This window comes from Apteryx mantelli, chromosome 1 (assembly GCF_036417845.1).
Source record: "Apteryx mantelli isolate bAptMan1 chromosome 1, bAptMan1.hap1, whole genome shotgun sequence".
Classification (NCBI taxonomy): Eukaryota; Metazoa; Chordata; class Aves; order Apterygiformes; family Apterygidae; genus Apteryx; species Apteryx mantelli.
In genome coordinates, this window is record NC_089978.1 from 71,534,169 (window position 1) to 71,553,019 (window position 18,851).

The 18,851-nt window shown below is 43.0% G+C and overlaps 1 protein-coding gene across 13 annotated transcripts in view; it reads left to right on the forward strand.

Moving 5' to 3' along the window:
* MAP4K4 (mitogen-activated protein kinase kinase kinase kinase 4) overlaps window positions 1-18,851 on the forward strand; it is a 168,097-nt gene that overhangs the window by 66,044 nt on the left and 83,202 nt on the right. For all 13 annotated transcript variants that reach the window (XM_067294708.1, XM_067294712.1, XM_067294730.1 and 10 more), the window contains exon 3: window positions 12,785-12,841. In XM_067294708.1, coding sequence (XP_067150809.1) covers window positions 12,785-12,841 — 57 coding nt within the window. The remainder of the gene's footprint in view (window positions 1-12,784; window positions 12,842-18,851) is intronic.

An 18,851-nucleotide genomic window follows, 5' to 3' on the forward strand; every position in this document is an offset into this window, starting at 1 on the left:
TATGGGTTTCAGGGTCTACCCCTCACTTGGCAGTAGGCGCGTGTCTGTGCATGGGTGTTCAAATGTGGCCCGCATTGGACGGCACTTTGAGCTGAGTCTTATATGTGCTTCTCTCAGCAGTCCGTTGGCTCAGTTAGACTGCTTAAATACCAAATACTACTCTCATTAGTGTTTTGAAAGGCAAGCCCTTCGACTTGTTATGAATCCTACTTTGACAGCAGTTGCAATAGCGGTGCATTGTGTAATTGAGCAGTCAATTCCAGCATGTTATACTGATGCTTTCAGTGCAGACACACGATTATAATAAACTGTAATGCTCTTTCAGTAATTAGACAAGTGGCTGTAAATTTGAAAGGCAAACTTTAAAAGCAGCAGAACTTTCAGAAATCCTGTTTTATTATAATTTAAAAAATAATTACTTTGTTTTAGCTTTCCTCTGAGTGCTGTAATTTGGGACGGGCACAGCTGGCTCATGCAGACCCCTCCCCAGAGTCGCAGGCATCCAGTCCTGTGGATGATACAGCTGTTAGCTACAGAATTCAGAATGATGAAGGGTGTTTTGTTTGCTTTCCCTGATGTGGGGAGAGGGGAGCTGGGTAGCATCACAGATGATTTAATTTAGTTTTCTGTGCCTGACACTTAATTGGAAGATTGCTTAATTCTAGGAACTGCTGTTCTGCACTACCATACCACCTAATGTATTTAGGTCACAGTGGTAGCGTTTGGTCAGAGTGCCTGATTGCATTTAACATGATCATTTCCCAGTTTGAAGTGGTGATAGGCAGTTTTTAAGGCAGCATTTCCCAAACTTTCCTCTGTATATAGGTTTGCATACATCCTAGGAAAGTGTGACTGAGCAGATACTTTAAAATGAGTGGAAGACTTTCTTTTTTTTTTTCTTTCCATTCTCCCTCCCCTCTTGGTAAAATGGGTAGTGGTGAAAAAGAGTGGTAAGAGATTAAACTTGGGTACGGCTTTAGCCCTTGTGCATCTGCGTTTGTCGGATTATAAACTTTGGGGTTTAATTCCCAGTTTGATTAACTGGTCTTTTCACTTGAGAATCCCTAAGCAGAAACGGCTCTCTCTTACTGGTGGTTTCCCACGGTGGTCGCTTGCCTGGGTTGGTCTCTGTGTGGCTGTAGCAGAGGTGGCGGGCTGTTCGGCTTGGAGCGGCTGGGCAGGAGGGCCAGCCCCAGCGCTGCCGGCTGGCCAGATGTGGCAAGGGCAGCAGCCAGCTGCCTCAGCTCTTGGAGAAATGTAAGATATGTGGGATCTTGCACAACTACCTCGCTGTTATAGTCAAGCTTCTTGACTCTATTCAATTACAACCCATTACAGAACATGTTGGTCATTCTCCCCAGTTGAATTTTGGTACCCATTCCTCATTGGCAGCAGGCCTGTCTTTTGTGGTCACCACAAACCTGAAGAGCAGGTTGTCATCACACTATATTTACCTGGGATGCCATTGCACTATATTTACCTGGGATGCCATTGCTGCGGTGTTTGAACAACCTTTCAAACTCCTTTTTGGGGTTCATCTTTGAGCTGAAAGGAAAACACTCTATTTTTGTTTTTCCTTTGTTTCTTCCTCTGTGAACATCAAGACTTACTGAGCTCTTTAAGGAGTCCAAGGCAATACTGAATTGTCTCATTTATTCTAGTTTACTAAATGATTTACAACCATAAGTTTGGCCTTTCTGGCTGTGAGGTTTTTTATTATATCTAATGACAGTTCTGCTCCAGAGTAGTGATTTGTGGTCTGCGAGAATATTTGGTATTGCATCATGACACGAATACTTTTGTGTGTAAGAGGTTTCATTTTTCCCAAGTGCCATTGTGATTAGAAATGCTAAAAAGTCTGCAGTGTATGTACTACCTATATTTACAGAAGGCTTAAGTATTTGGAACTAAAACTCTCACAAATCCTTTTGCAGTGAAATAACTTTTGTTTAATCTGTGTTATACTTGTACCATAAGTGTGTTGGGGGGGGGGGTGGAGACTACTTTCAATGGAATAAGCACAGTGTGGTTGTTCTGAAAGTCCTCCCTAGAAATTTCTTTTCCTTTTTGTTTGCCACAGCCTTGGACTGTTAAGGCCCATGGTGTGTTATTTAAGAGCAGTGAACATGTTTTAACTAGTTTTTGTGAGACACTAAGTATGTTCTTGAGTAGCTGGTAAAAAGTATTAATCGGAGAATGCTCAGGCTCAATTTACTTAATGAATACTGTTCTTTTCTGTGGATTAACCTGTAATCTGAATATGTTGCATAATGGCTTTTCTGTTGTGTGGTCCTTTCAAATAACAAACATAGTGGCCACAGGTTTTGGGAATGCAACCCAAATACTATTCAGGTAGCAACCAAAAGGAGATCATGTTCCTTTTGTTCCTTTCCTCCAGTCTCTCTCGTTGGCTAAATAAATAATAGGATTGGTGACTTCTGAAGTTAGGGTTTGCTGTTTGCTGGTAAGGAAAAGTTTGTTAGTACAGGCTGGATTTCTGAGTCAGCTTCTGATGCTGACAAAGCAGAAATAATTTGAGGTCTGAAAATACCGTATGGGTATTTGAACACAGTTCATGTGGACATAAAGCTGTTTATGGACGACTCTGGCTACTTGCCAGCGTCTCAAGGACAAGGTGTTTTTTGCTTTAGAATCACAGATGTAGTTGGCAGAATGTCAGACGATAAAAAGAAATTCTGGAAAGAGTCTTACAATGCAAGCCCTCATTTAATTAAAATACATACAACTTTAGGCTAAACGTGTGTTTTGCTTCTTGCAAACAAGTTGGGAAAATATTTTTAGGTTGCTCTTACATATAGGGTCGTGGTATGAAACACAGTCCTCGTTTGTGTGGCTTCTACACTAGCTGGTTTCATAGTTCTTAATGCCTTCTCTTACAGTATTTTCCCTGTATATCTTGAGCCCTGAAAACTGCACATTTTAGTTTCGGCATTAACTGTCTAGTAAATTATGACTCCCTACTCTGTAATGACCAGGAGATGTGACTAACAAGAAGTGGCACTGACTCTGTTTGTAATGACTGGCTAAGTGCAAGAAATATCAGCCAGTGTCTGCTCTTCGGTAAGAGAAGCAAAAAGCCCTAAAACACAATTCCAGTCCTTTATTGTGTGTTGAAGCACTGGAAGAGTATTGACAGTTGGACTGGAATTTCATTTTATATATATTTTATGTATTTTAGAGTTCAATAACTGTTCTCATTTAGTGCTAATGTTCTGGATTTTTTTTTGAAGGTCACGGATGTGAAATCTTTTATTTTAACCATGTTGAAATAAAACTCATTATGCAGTCTAACTTTCCTGCCCTGCTCAACTCTATTGTTCCACTGGGATGGTATAAATGAAAATAGTTCTCCTTTCCCTTGCCCCTCATTAATATTAAGCTGTCCAATTACAGCTTCAAATCCTATCCATAAAATATGTTTGTTAGCATCTTATACTGCAGCCAGACAAAAGACAGGCCTCTCTCAATGGGCACAAGCGAAAGTGGTAGTATGTTAGGCTCCTCCTTGTCGACCACTCCGAATGAACAATAGCAAAACTAAAAGGAATATTAGAAAGGGAAATAAGTAGAGCTAATCTTTCTCCCTTTCCCCATCTTTTCTTTTGAGGCAGAGCTTGGGTTTGTAATGAGGTTTTGTACTTTGCAAAATAATTCTCTGACAGCACCTGGTGCGTTTAGCGTACTTAAAAGTGTTGATGTTGTTGCAGTCACTCCTGCCTGGCGCTGCTGGACAGTGTCTGTGGCAGCTGGGCCCCATGGCGGCATAGCTGCAGGCGAGGGTAGGGTGGCAGCGGCGGCAGCAGCTGAGGGCACTGCACGGCTTAGGCCAATAACACATGGTTGTTATCCTTCAAATCCTCAGGCAACGGGTGCTTTCGTTTGCCTGCCTAATGCTGTCATATGAGGCACACCTTTCACTTGCTGTTTGTTTGAGGGTCGGTTGCAATGTCGTGATTTTGGCAGTTGTTTGTTTTTATTTTATTTTTTCTTTATCGACCTGTGTGCAGCTAACTGCTGGCTGCATCCTTGATTTGGAGGTGAAGTTGCCGGTGCCGGTTCAGCAGCTGTTATCATGGCCGGTTTTGATGGTAGACCAAATTAAATGAGACTGTTCAGGTGTGCGTATGCTTGGTTTTCCCTCTCTCATGGCATAGGACCTCTGATGACGTCCCCCAAGAAAACATAGGCTCCTTTGGACCGCATTCCTGTGGAGGCGAGGGCAGGGCTCTGTGTACCTACTGCTTAACTTTTGAGCTTTTTTCCAAAGATTTGTGATTGGGTCGAGCACTAAGGCTTTAAAAAGGTTGGTAAATGTTTGTATGCTGTAGCTGCCGTAGCAACACTGCTTTGAAGTGACCATGTTAGTCTCTGGGATCTCACCTCCTGTTTCGGAAGGTAAATGCCTAGTACAGAGGTGGTTTCTGAGCAAACGCCTCAGCTCCGAGCTGGGTTAGATGGGTTCGGGCTTGTCCGAGTTCGCAGAGGGCCTTGGTGCTCACGAGGTGTGAAGTGCCCGTGAAGTGCCCCACTGAGATTTGCATGTCCAGCGGTGAGGAGCTCAGTGTCAGTACGCGGGTCCATTTTAAAAACAAACAAACAAACAAACAGAAAGGGCCTCAGGCTCTTTTCATTTCGGCTTATTTTGATGCCACTCGAGAGAAGGGATTGGAAGACACTGCCTTTTATTTGCTGCGTTTCTTAACTACCAAGCAGCCTGCACCGTTTTGAAGCCCTGCTTCAGACCGCTCTGCCAACGGCAGGATCACATTTTGCATATTCGTGTGAACTATTTAAATAGCATCTTACTCCGGAGACTCAGGAGCTTAGTTTGGAGGGTAAAACTGCAAGAAAGTGCTTCTGCCCGTGTAAACGAAGGCCCGCTGACCCGGGCAGGCCGTGTTCGTTGCGCGGCAGCAGCAACGTGCGGTGCACACCACGTTGCGGGGAGCATCCCTCTGCAGCGGCACCGGAGAGCTGTGAGGCTCGTGTGACGCTTGGGGAGCAGAGAGCTTGCTCTGGTGGCCTCCAGGAGTCCCCAGTGGAGGCGGTTGAGCTCCAGCTCTGCCATAGGGACTCTCTGTGGCCACAGCCACTGAACTGGACCCACCTCGCTTTCAGTTAGTGGCCGAGATCTGAAGGGAGAGCTTTTTGTGATTAAGATGACTGCCTAGGTATAAAAATGAGAGGTTATCAACAGGGTCATAAATATCTGTAGCATCTGTCATTTTGTATCCACACACGCACTTTTAATCATTTTGATCTGAATTCTGCTCTCCGTCCTCTTTATAGGCTTGTTTTTAATTATAATTGCCAGAAATAAATTACTTTGCATAAAGGAAACTGTTGCGGGGGGTCAGAAGAAACAAATCAATGTTAAGAGTAGTGGATATAATGAACGGTTAAGTGTTCAAGATAGGATAAAGAACTGATTTGAATGAAAGCCGGAAGCGGCAAATTTTAGCTGATGTTTTCAGAGGAAGCCAAGTGTGCTCTGAGCCAACTGTGTCTGTGTGGGAGGTATTCCTCTACTGTTATTTCATTCCTTTTTTTGTTTTTCTTTTTTTCTCTTGTGTCTTTCAGTAATGTCCCAACTCAGTTATCTAGGTATATTTGAAAAAGGAAAAAAAGCACAAACAATAATAAGGTTAGAGACAGAGAGGCAGATGACAGTTCTTCTCTTTTTGGAGAGGGTTTGAGGAAAGGGACTCCACACTTATAAGAGAAAATGGGTGATGCTGCCTTTGGGGAAGATCAACAAATCTGGACATCATCTGGGGGTGGCTGGAAGGAGGAGGTGAAATTCAGCTCTGAGGACTGCCCTTGAAGAGAGTGTTTTCCAGGCTGGGGCCTCAGCCTGGGTAGCTCAAGTGTCCATGTAGGAGAAACATCAAATTCAGAAAGGGGAAAGCTCCAGGCAGCTGCCTGCTGAGCAGTCAAACTCCAGGGCAAAACCAGCTCCTAAAGCTTGACCCAGCAATCCCTGATGGCCTGTGTGGCTTGCAGAGGGCCTGGGTACAGTGCTCACCAAGGAATGCTTTTTGGAAACATCTCAATGGCCCAAAGGCCTTGTGAAAAATGCATTGTAGCTTTGCTGCAGGTGTTGCTAATGGACCTGAGTTCCTCAGGCTTACCTACTTGGTTGTCAAGAAGGAGGAGGGAAGAGGGAAAGCTGTGACGCCACTTGCTGAAGGAACATTTGGTGCCATTTGAGCCAGGAAATGGGAAGCCTTCAAAGATCACAAGGGTAGCTGGGCTGGCCAGATGTACCCTGATTGTTGTGACTGGATAATAAACGACCAAATGCAGTCTCAAATTGCATGGCTACTAGACTCCCTACCCTTTGCTTCCCATTCAACCTCTCCTTTTGCCAGTATTTTTTCATCTATTGCTCAGTCAGGTAATAGATTTCTCAGTGGCTATGGACTGAAATGGCTGTAATCGTTAGGCTTCACTTGGGCACATCTGTCACAGATGTTACTGGGAACTGGCATTGTTTTCCAGGTGTTTGTGGGTTTTTTTCCTCTGCCACCTGACAGAAACATTTCCTGTTGATCTGCAGTGCAAGGAGGACTGCTGGACGGGGTGCTGGGAGTTGGGAGATGGGTGTTGTAATTCTGAGCTCTGCCACGGACCTCCTGTGATCCTGAGAAAGTTAGAGTATGGCCCTCTGCCCTGGTTTTCCCACCAGGCTTTTTTTTGTTTTGCTTATTTAGGCAGTGAGCTGTTTGGGAGAAGGAAGTGCCTCTGGTTATGTATGTCCAGCATCTTTCAGAGTGGGAAAGCCATCATAAAGCTGGTATTAGAAACACAAAATCAGTGCATAAGGACTCTCTTTTTCTTCCATACTTTAACAGGTTACATCTTTTCACTCTGTCAGTGGAAGTACAGAACTGATAGTGATAGTAATTGTGCGTCTTTCATACTTCATAGAATGCAGTACTATGCATGAGCAAATTGTCATTATTATTTCTTCAATAGACTGCTAGTGAGCCTGTGAATATCCAAAGCAGGATAGAGAGTATGTTTTCTGCTTTGCTTTCTAGGCATTTGATGTCAAGAGTTAGAGGGAAAACACAGAACCCCCGTCCTGCCTTTTGACTTGAGCAATAGGTGTCTTTAGTAGCTTCTGGTTGATTTTGATTTAGAATTCATCTAAAAGGGAAAAAGAACACTGGTTTGGGTCCTTCCCCCCCCTCCCCCCCCCCCCCCCCCCGTGTTTCTGGGGTGGTTTGCTAGACCTTTCTTTGTATTGAATTTTTTTACTGATTTTTATTTTATAAAGAACTTCTGTGCCAGAGAAATATTATCCCCTTCTTACAGATTTGTTTAGGTTACAGAACACTTTATCAGTAGGAATAGCATTATTTTAACTGTGAAGGCAACTAGATAGACTTCTTGCTTGAGAACATTATTTCTTTTTAATGAGAAAGTTGCTTTCACTTTGTGCCATTCTTTCTTTTTGTCTATCAAAATATATATTTTGTTTGCTCCACAAACATTCTTGCTTTTTTACAGGGTATACCTAGTCTTTTTGGGTGGAGTGGGAAGAAACATCTTGTGGAGTCTGGGTATTCAGAATGTGGAGCTGGTTGGTCTGAAATTCTTTGTGTTGGCGAGTGACAAAAAGAGCTGATTGTAAACATGAACTCAAATAATATGTTATCAGTTATTGCAATGGTGCAGCCTAATAGTAGAGCATTGCTGCATGGCCTATTGCCTCAGGCTGGTAGGAGTTTAGAATCTACTAAATGAGAAGCAAATTGAAAAATTAATTTTGGCAGTGGGGCATTGTGCAGTACTAAGAGGTGGTACAGTAGGAAGTTTTCACTTGATAGCATGTTTAAATCTAGCCTGCTGCTTATGCATACATTGTAGCAACTGAAATGTGAATTAGTAGATTTTTTTTTGACTCAATTGCTCTACTCTTTGCAGCAGTAACACTCAGCATAAGATAAGGGGAGGTTGGTGAGGTCTTCCAAAGACTTAATGGTGTGCAGGGAGCAGGAAAAGCCAAGTTTTCAAGTTATGAGTCATGCATGCTGCCTTCCTTGCTTAATTTGTGATGTTGCCCCATATTCCACTTTCTTGCCATTTAGCTGGGGAGCGGACTTCCAGGAACAGTCCTCCCAAAACCACACAATTACATAGGATGGAAATCTTGTGTTAGTAGGAGATTTAAACTGTCATGGAATACGTAACTTGGGTCATTAGTGGGGCAAGAAGGTTAATGAGCTGATAGGATTTTTTTTTTCATTTAATTTGCATAGTTCTTTAATATTAAGGCATCTTAGGGGGAAAAAAAACACCAACAAAACTCAGCACATAACAGTACTTGCCTTTGAACCTTTCCAAAACAAAAATTTGACAGTAATACTGTGTGGAGAGGAAGAAAGAGGCAAGAAGTAGGTGTATTAACTGGTTTTGAGAGTGTGGGTAGGATTGAAGTTTATAGTGTTCTGCAGATCCTGGCAGTCTGCCACGGATTCCCCTTGTCCCCATAGCATTTCAGCATGCAAAAAGCCCACTGAGATGAGAAATAAACAGCATGTTGCTATTGGACATGATTGGGAATATGTTTAAATAGCGTATCTAGTTTACGATCCACTTAAATGTTGCTCTGAGTTTAGCTCTCCATGAAGCATGTTTGATGAGAAGAGCTGCATTTTAAAATCCTCCATATGTAAATGACTATTTTCATCATCCACATGAGAAGAAACAGCACAAGATTTGGGGTAAGCAGCCTCAGTTCTATTGACCTGCTCATCCCAGTCCTGTATTTGGATAATTTAAAAATAGAACCGTGCAGTAGTTGTCTTAAAAATATTCTTACATGCCTTCCTGAGGTGAACAAACACATGTTTTCATATAAATAGATTTGCAGAAAGAGAGGGGAAGGTAGGAGGGGAGAACGTGTAAGAAACAACAAGCAGTCTGGAAATTTCGGTTAATAAACTTTTTAACACGGCCTTCATAGAGGGAATGTGTTGGTATGTTGTGAGGGGGGAAGCGACACTCGGGTGCCAGTGCTCACTTCTTGTCACGGCCCCCACCCTAAGACCTGGTACACGGGTAAACCCTGGCTCCCGAGGTGACGTAGCCTCCGTTACCTGTTGCTGCGACCCAGGGCAAACTGTGCAGCTGCCTCCGCCAGCTGGCGCTGGAGCCGGCCGTCCTACAGTTAGCGAGGTCAGGGCACTATCTAGATTGCTGTCCTCATTGAGTATTTTATGTCTATGCTTCACTTTCTGTCCAGGGGACAGTTATCCTGCGATCTCCAGTGTCTGAGATTTGGCATCTAGCAATATTTTAAGAACCTGCTGTTTTCAGTTAGCGCGGGTCGCATTTTGCAATCTCTCGACGTTTTTCAGATGGTTGGACAGTAATTACAGGCAATTTGCTGGGAGACACAAGGTCCTGGGTGGCTCCACGCACCCTGTATCGTGGGGGTGAGGGAGCCCGGGAGGCCCTGAGGCACTGCGACTCCAGACGGCACTAAAACGGGGGCGTCATTCTGCAAGAAAAATGCTGTCCCGCTGGAGTTTTAGGCAGTCGTGTTGCCGAGTTGGTGTGTGGATGGGGCCTTGATGTTTACCACATTTATAAAGTGCCTTGGGAGTTGGATCTGAATAAGTTTTAATTCAAATAGATTGAGTTCGAAGGGTTTCTTCCATCTATAACTTCTGCAGTGCTTTCCTAGCATTCAGCCACTTCTGATTTTATTTATTTATTTAAAGATGGACAAATCTTTCCAGAGCAAAAGCTGGGCACAAAAATCTGAAGAGCAGTTGCCAAAACAGGAATACTTAGCTATTTTATGTTGCAAGCAAAGTTGTACCAGCATGCTAATAGTTTGACAAGTCTGCTCTTGAGCAGAGCTCTTAAGCAGATAAACAAACAAACAAGAGCTCTGCTCATGCTTATGTGCTGTGCTTGTGATGTTTGCTTTCTTTCCTCCCTCTAAAAATGTTTTTAATAAGATGAATGTGGCTTCAAACTGTCCTTTTACTTCTCACATATGAATCAATTTGTCATGCCAACCCCCCCACCCCATATACACTGTAGATGCTTAGAATTTGAAGTGCTCCATACGTTGTGAGAGTATTTGGAGTAATTTTTAACAATATTCTGAAGATGACCAGGGTTTAAATTTGGCCTGGGATACTGGAAATCCCACGTTTCCCACAGTCTGCAATTCCCCTGCTTTGCAGTCCCTTAGGAGGGCTATAGAGAAGCCTTTCCCATCCCCGCTGTAGAAACAGCAAAGTGAAACACTAGCAGTAGCTGTGCTCTGTTGTAGCTGCTGTGGCCCAGGTTTTGCTAGAGAATAGCAGAGGCATCAGCAGGAGCCTTTAAAGCTGCAGGGGAAAGACAGTTGGGATGGTGTACATTAGTCATCCAGAGTGGGCTAATCTCACAGAGAGGAATGTCTTCTCCAGCAAAGCCGTGAAACTGTGCCCTGGGAAACTTCAGGCTTCTCTCTGGAAATAGCAAGCCCAGCAGTAGTTCATAGATTTAAAATGACAAATAAAGCAAACTTTCTGTAAAACAAATGGTGTCCTGTGGATTTCTCGCTACTTTCTTCGTTCTTGCGTGTGTCACTTTTTATATTCGGAGTGTGTTCTGCCACCATTTTAGCGTCCCTGGTTTTCTGCAGAATCAATGCTGAATGAGATCTCACTGTTTTTTAAAAAGTTTCCTTTTCCTCAGTCCTCCTCAGTGTTGTGGGCTTTTTTTCCCCGAGATGGCCTTGTTCCTCTGTTATCTTTAGCATATTCTTTTTCTACTTCAAACCATGCTTCACTGTGTTCTTGGGCCTTTTAATTCCTTCCACAGAGCAGTGGAAAAGAGGGGTAGAGCTAAGAGAGGAGGTGTTTTTCCACAAGGGTGTGATGCATTTTTTCCTCCTCCCTTGATGGTGGTAGTTCTTAAGGAGAGGACCACAGGCTTTTGCCATTAGGCAGATGTCCAAGGTGGGAACTTGAGTTGTACCTCTCCTGGGCTTGCTGAAAGGCTTTGGTTCAAAAAGAAGTAAGGTGAAGGTAAGGTCAGCCTTGGCCATTGCACACATATTAGGACCCTAGCTTTGTTTCGAACTCCAAACTAGCTTGAGACCAAACTATAAAAAGAAATGCATGTAATAAAGAGACTTTACAGAATAGGCAGAAGCCGAAGTAGAGTAATTTATTTATAGAAAGCATGTGGATTGATTAATAAGGGGAGAGTGCAGCACTTACAAGTTGTAAAAGAAAATGGAATCTGTGATTTATGCAGCCCATGATCCAAATTCCTTTGTAATGCAACAGCAATAACTGGACATTATCTACATGGAGGGTGTGAAAAGGTATGAATGGGCCTAGATTATTCTGAATAAACCAGTGGCTTGAGGTGCTTTGGTTCTGGGGTGCCAACCTTGAGAAAACTGTAAAGATATGAAGAAGTTACTCCAGGAAAAAGAATATCATTAATGTCCATCAACAAAAAAATACATGCATGTATAAGTTTCTGCCTGGGAAACTTAGAAATCAATGAGAAGAAAGATTCTGTAAAGAGGAACTATGACTTTAGTGGAATGTATTGTTGTGTTTTTTTATCACTCTTTTTTTGTGGGTGAGGAGAAATCCAGTGGTGTAGCTGGTATGCCTCTTCCTGGAAAGCTGATTGGTTCAGAGGAGGGCATTTGGAGATGAGGTTTGGGAAAAGTTTTGGGAGATCAGGCTGTTTGACTGGAAGTCTGCGCGGACTGCTGTGGGTAAGGGGAGGGCAGGAAAATACTAATGCTAGAACCATTGCTAAGTGCCTATTTAAAAAAAATAGCTAATTTATATGGCCCAACCGCCTGTAAAATTATACTGGAGAAAAAAGTTTTAGGGTATGGTTTCACGAGTCAGCTGAGCTGAATTAACCTTGGAAGTGCTGGAAGGAGGCCGCCTTGCTCCCCATCTCCCAGCCACTTGCTCCCCCATGTGCCAGCCCTGGCTCTCCTCTGGCTGCAGAGCAAACCAACTCCATTTGCTGATCTGCACCTACCCCTCCCCCTGCAGTTTGATTTTTTTTTTTTCCTTTGTTAACTTTCTGCCATTTTAGTGATCTAAATAAGCTTATCGTATGATCAGGCGAGCGCCAGAATGAGTTTGATGCTCATCAGAGAAATATGTGATGGGGAAGGGAGGGAGGCAGTGGGGAAGGGTAAGAGCTCCCCCTTGCAGAACCTGGGGTCTCTTAATTCGGCTCAGGGTGCACTGGGTACCGAGGTGGCTGTGGAGAGACATTGTCGTCTTCCTGCCTTGTGAAGACCAAACCAAAGAGAACTGTACTTTTTCAACCACCTAAGCATGCTTGTGTTTACCCAGTAAAGTATCACCCAGGTACCAAGCACCAGTGCCTGGAATTAAAACATGCAGTTCTTGGAATATAATTATTCTTGAATGTTAATGAACTATCAGGACTGATGATGAGTTTTGCAAAGTAAACGCAACGGAAGCTGCACAAGCATGCTCTTTGTGTTTAATCTTTCTAATCATCCTTTCAATGTGGAGAAAAAGAATAGCTTCCAAGCTTTTGTGTAAGAACAATTTAAAAAGAAACTTTCTTCTTTTTAGCTATCTGGAGTAATTATTGTTCTTAACATGAGGTAACAGAAGAGAAGGGTCCAGCAGGGATGGGGAAAACCCCATGTTAGGAGCTCCCATCCGAATGTTTTGCTCTGTATGTGTTGAAGTGGTGTGGTAAAATGCTGGTGCTGATGCTTCTCTCTGTTTTGCAGGGTCGACATGTCAAAACGGGTCAGTTGGCAGCCATCAAAGTCATGGATGTTACGGAGGTGAGTAGAGAAACGTTCTGCTATATTAGCAATAAGGGTAAAATTAAATAACAAGGGCTGGCATATGGCTTAACTCGTATTTATTTTTAAGGGCATGGTTCTCACATTTGAATGTTTGCTTGCTGTTTGCAGGACCTGACCTCTCAAGCCCATCTGCCTTTTATGAGATTTCTATGTGTTCACGAGGGCCAGAGGCCCCTGCACACAAATTGCTTTGGCTAGTCCCAGAATGTAGGAGCATGTGTAGCGCTTCCTTTTCAGAAAGTTCTCAGAAGAAATGGGGGGAAAGGACAGATTCCCCACTTCCCCCTTTTTTTTCTTTTTTTCTTCTTGCATCTCCTTTACAGAAGAAGGAGATGAGGAGGCTGCTTGAAGTGGAGGACAGTAGTTTCCCTGGTACATTTGCAGCCTAAAAAGGGTATACATTTATTCAAAGGAAATAGGTCCAATAGAGTTCCCAGAAGCCTGAAAGCAGAAACATCTGCTGGAATGATGAGCAGATTGCTGGCAGAATTCAGCAGTGTAAAGTAGTAGTTGTAACTGACCCAGAGGGATTTACTGGGGAGCTTTAGATGGGAAAGATGGGAAATTAACCCAGTCAAAGAAATAAAAGATATATGTCTGTATTTGAATCCTCAGATGTCCTTTAAGTTTAGGTTATGCTGTTAAAAAAGCAATCAGTTTAAAGTAAGTTTTTAAAACAGATCAGAAAAAGAATGGATTATTCCCTGTTGATTCCATTTGTGTTATATAGATTTACATTTGCAGATTAACACAACAGCTTCAGATTTAAAATCGGATGAGATCCTTTTGTGTGATATGCACAATGTTTAACTGGTAGTGCACTTCCGAAGAGAGGTTGCACGTCTTGGAACTAAGCGTCTTACTGAACTCCTCAATCTTATATTTAAGGAATATATTAGGAACATATTTTTCCCTCATATTAGAGAAAAAATTATGTTAATGCTCAGAGTGTGTATTGCAGAAAGCAGAAGTCCTTTGGCAAGCTGGTTATATTAAGCATAAACTCCTACAGGGTTATCACTGCGGAATGTTTTATATTTTGATGGTGTGTGCATAGGCCCCAGCAAGTAAAAATGGACTTGGACACAGACTCCTAAGAGTGCGGATGGGGAGTAATGAGTAAACAGGCAGGAGAAGGAGGGAAGCAAGAAGGCAGGGATAGGTCGACTGATAGGACTTCAGTCGTATCTCCTTGTGATCGATATGCAGTGTGACTGCTGATCTCTTAACTTAAGCTGTTGTGTCTGCCAAGAGCAAGACATTCTTGCTTTGTAAGATAGCCTGATAAAAATCAATTTTCAGCTGGAGATTTTCAAAGAGTGCCTTCATGAAGAGGCAATACCATTTTACTGCAGTTAGCATGTAGACAAAACGGAGAAGAATGAAGGTGCATTGACTTAAAGTGAATGTTCTTTGCACAGCAGCTTTGCACAGCAGTTATTTCCATTGTGCAGCAAGCAGTTTAAATAAGTTTAAATAAGTTTAAATAAGGCAGTTTACTGGACTGTGCGGAACAAAAGCTTCTTCCATAACATTAAGCTTGGCTGTACTGCACACTCTCTCTGTTTTTAATAGCATATATTAATCACAAACAGTTGTAATTGAGAGGTTGCAGAGCAAAAGGAAAACAATTGAAAAATGCTGTGTATAGTATGGCTGAGCTCATGTTGCAGGAGATGGCTTATGTTTTGAAACTTTCTGTAACTTTTGGCTGGTTTTGAAACACTAATTTTGTATTGGCACCGTCTATCTTTTGTCTCACAGGCCCCCTTCTCCCCCTCCCTTTTTTTTTTTTAGGTGATTAAGGGCAGTCAGAGGGAGGAGTTTTGACATGTTAGCCCCATGCAACTTAAAAGTGTCATAGTTCTTTACCAATGGGGTTCATGTGTTTTGCTTCAAAGTAATAAGCCTGTGGAGGCTAAAAACGTGGTGTAAATTCTTCCAAGTCGTGCTAAGTCAGCTCTGCTTTTTAACACTGGGCATTCATGATGTTCCTTGTACCATTTTCTCAGTGGCAGATGTGGCCCTAGGACATTGCTGTCCTCTCTTGCTGCTCATGGCCACTAGTTCCCCGTCTGCCTCCCAACGCTTGTGCAGCCTCCCAGCACAACTGCCCCTGGGGCCAGATGGTGAACTGGATCAGCAAACAGGCCCAGCTTCCAGGTTAAAAATACCCTCACGCTTCTCTTTCCCTTGGTTATTTATAACCTGGATTGGTTCACTGATCTAGTTTAGCACATGACATTGCAAACAGTTGTGCTGTCACTATGAAAAAGGTGGCATGAGATTGGAAAAGAGGCGACGACGGCGGTGGGGCAGGAATAGCTCAGACTGACATGGCTGCCAGAGATGGCGTTAATCATCAAGCCATGGCTTGAGTACCTTGAGGTGTGGTTTCATGAACATCTCTTTTGGCTAGCAGGCCTCCTTTAAAGCAGCTCCATCCTCATTCTAGTTTGCCACAACTTAAAGAGAGAGTAGGAGGAGAGAACGTGGGGATGGACGGGGAGACAGAGAGGGGAAGTGGCTGCCGCAGCCAGCACCATCCTGAAAGAAATGCAGAAGGAACTGCAGCCTCCGATTTACATTCTCCCCCTGCTTCAAAAGCTATGTTTATATGAGCTGCACTCACAGACTAATGGTAACTGAGCACATGCATATCGGGAAAGGGGCTTGAATGGAAACTGTTCAACAAAACTGAATTTGGGATTTTGATGAGTAGCTACTGAAGCTCTAGGTGACTTGTACCTCTATAAATGTTTTCCTGGCAATGTTATGTCTTTCTGCTTAAATACAATTGCTGCTGTGGATGATATCTGATTGTTTTGTCTGACCTGTGTTGGGAACAGACAGAAGACTTTCTTCCTTCTCAGCTCTGATCCAGTGCTTGCTTTGCCAAGCATCTAGTGCATTAGAATATCTAATGTGTTGGCAAGCAGTGTGGGCACACCCCAAATTTTCAGTTATCAAGGCCCAGTTCTGCAATTCTTGCATTGCTCAGGATCACAAGGTGACATCCATTGTGGGCTGCAAAGATTCGATTGCTCAAAAGAAGGAATGTTGAAGTCAAGGTGAATGCTTTTCCGAAGAAGTTTTGGTTCACATGAAGAAAATGAGGTAGTATAACCTCCAACTAGAGAAGCTGGAAGAAACATTGTATCTCAAACTGTGCATGGCACTGTCGAAATGTTCTTCACCCTTCTCTGCTTTTCTTGTGGTTTTTCTCTTCTGATTTTAATTTTGAAAAGAATGGTGGTAAGGATGAGAAAAGAGGACGTGGGCTGAAGATATCAGCTTGATCTTTGAATATATTATGACTAGTTAGTACTGCTGCCTGAAACGTTGGGGGGGTGGTTGACGTGCATAAAGCTTTACTGTCTCTTTGCCTGCCCTCCTCTCTAAACAAATTAAGAAAAGATCTACAAGTATTCTTACAGAATTGCATTTGTAGATCAAATTTTCGCTTTCTGAGGGTGAAGCTGAAGCACATGTAGGGTGAAAATTTTCATTTCAGCATAGAACAAATAAAAACAAAACAAACACCAGCCTTCATCAATTGAAAGCTAATCTGTTGTTGGAATGAATTCAATGACCTTAAAAGGGGAACAACATGAACTATCAGCATATACATGCTTTAAAAATTATTTTCTGAAATGTACATATGTGGATTAATCTCAGGCTGCGTGCGTGTAGTGGGGGGAGGCCTTATTTGAGAGATTCTTGTAGGCTGTCTTTAATATTTCTACTGTACGGTCCCAGTTCCTTATGGGGCTTTGTTTCAGAAAAGACTGTTTTTAGCTAGGGTTGACCCCTTCTCAAAGGGCACTTACTAACCATACCGTTAGGTTTCCAGAAGTTACTTGCTACATACTGTAGTGTAGTACTGTAGCACACCAAGTGAACCATGGCTGACATTATCAGATGCAACACAAGTATGCTGTAAGATTTGGCAGTCACTGTTTAGCTAGAAGAACTGATTTTCTTGTGAAGCAAAAAAACCATTTAAAACTTAGCAAAGCTTACTTGGCAAATCTGTGTGCATCTAAGCTGTTAACTTGCATTACACCCTAAACAGGCAGCTTGACTCTGTTTAACTCTTGGAGGCTTTCTGTGCAGCTGCAGAGTTGTTTCCAGTGTCAGTCCTGTGTTCCACTAACAGAGATGCTTTTCTGTTTGAAATATTTAATAACTAATTTTGAGGGAAAAACGCAATCACTTCTTCTCTTTCTGTTATAACCCCTGATGCTGCTGCTTCTTCCTCCTACCTCTTCCCACACACACTCTTGGCATCCTTTAGGAAAGTTTTCTGCATGCCTTTGTAATAGCAGCATTTCTCAGCTCTTGTGCTCAGTGTTTCATGACTTGTCCAGTCTAGTCTGTGTAAAATTGTGCTAAGTAAACAACTGGATACTGTATCCTGCTGATTTATGAAAGAAGTTGGATTGCTTTTAGTGCTTGCCTGTCTTGCCCTTTCTGCACATGTTATGCAGCAAAATTAACAACCCCAACCCAAAACCTCCAGGCCTGCACAGAAATATGGCACATCTCCTGTACCTGGGCAGTAAAAGTTACCGAATTAAGCTTTGGCATCTCCCCAACTCTGCTGATTGCTTTTTATCTGTTGTAGCAGGCAAGCCTTTGATTCTTATGAGCCTATATCTTATGGCCTACATGTTGTTATAACCCGTGATCTTTATAACCATGGTCCATACGATTTCTCAAAAGTGGTCTGCAGAAAGAATGCAGATAAATAAGAATGTGTTTTCACACATTTACAGGCAGATAAAATGAGGGGAGAACAAAAATAATATACACCAGAAATTTAGCCCAATTTATTTTTCCCCATGAAAACCAGATGAATCATGAAGATCATGAATCTTGATCTTTTTGGAGGAAAAATGAAATGTGGATGCATCACCTTAAAAGGCTGAGAAATGCAAATCTTCACTGCACTGTGCAGTAGAGCTGGGGCCAAGCCAGTCTGAAGGAGCTGAATGTGGCCTAACTTGGTAGTGTGGAGACGACAGTACGCTGCTTTACCTGACTTAGCACAGCTTCCTAACAAAGCATTTCTGTATCAATCTGTGGTTATACCTGACTGCTAAGTTAGCCAAAGCAAACTTGAAGTCAGTAGAGCTGCCATGAGCCTTTGCTGTGTCCCTTCCTCTTAATAAGAAGTGTGGAAAATGGGTTAGGGTACCTAAAAATTTGAATTTCTCACTAGCACCCTGATGGCTTGTCTGTCAAGTGTGAGGTTGCTTCCTGTCTGTACAAAATGCTGCAGTCTCTGGCCAAACAACTATGTGGCAAAACAAAGAATTGTTCTGTGGAAAAGGAATAAATAGGAAAGGTATTTACAATGTGTTCAGCCCTGCTGGTCCGGTCTCTCCTGAAGCTGATTGACCTCTGATCTGTTCCAGAGATTGGGTCAACGCAAAAGCTGCCGTGAGCTTTCTATGGCAGTTCAGAGAAAAACAGAGCAGGACAGAACGGTCCCTTGGGCAGTGACGTCTGTTTTGGGAGAAGGTCAAAAAGAGCTGCGGTGGTCTTGCTGTGTTGAGTGACCTCTGCGTGGGGCCAGTCTCTGCTGGAGCCGTGTCAGCTCTGTGCTGTTGGTTTCTCTCCTGGACACCCTGCTCAGATGGGCACCAAGGCACCAACGCTGCGCTCCAAGCGAAGGCTGTCCGCCCTCAGAGGGACACAGAGCAGAATATAGCTAGCCTTGTGGGGGGCTCGCAATGTCAGAGTTAGGCCATAGTCCGTGTGTGGCAGATCAGCGCTTAATCTGCCAGTTCACAGTTGTAATGGAGGAGAAGGATGTTTAATTCTGGGCAGCCTTTGGTCCCCTGTAGTGAAGATAGCCCGACTACTAGAAACAGTGACTTTATCTCCCGGCAAAGCAAGTACATCTAACACCTGGCTTTAGTCGGTTTTGAGATTTTGGACATAATCCAAGAAACTTTCCTGGAGTTTTCCTGGAACTGGT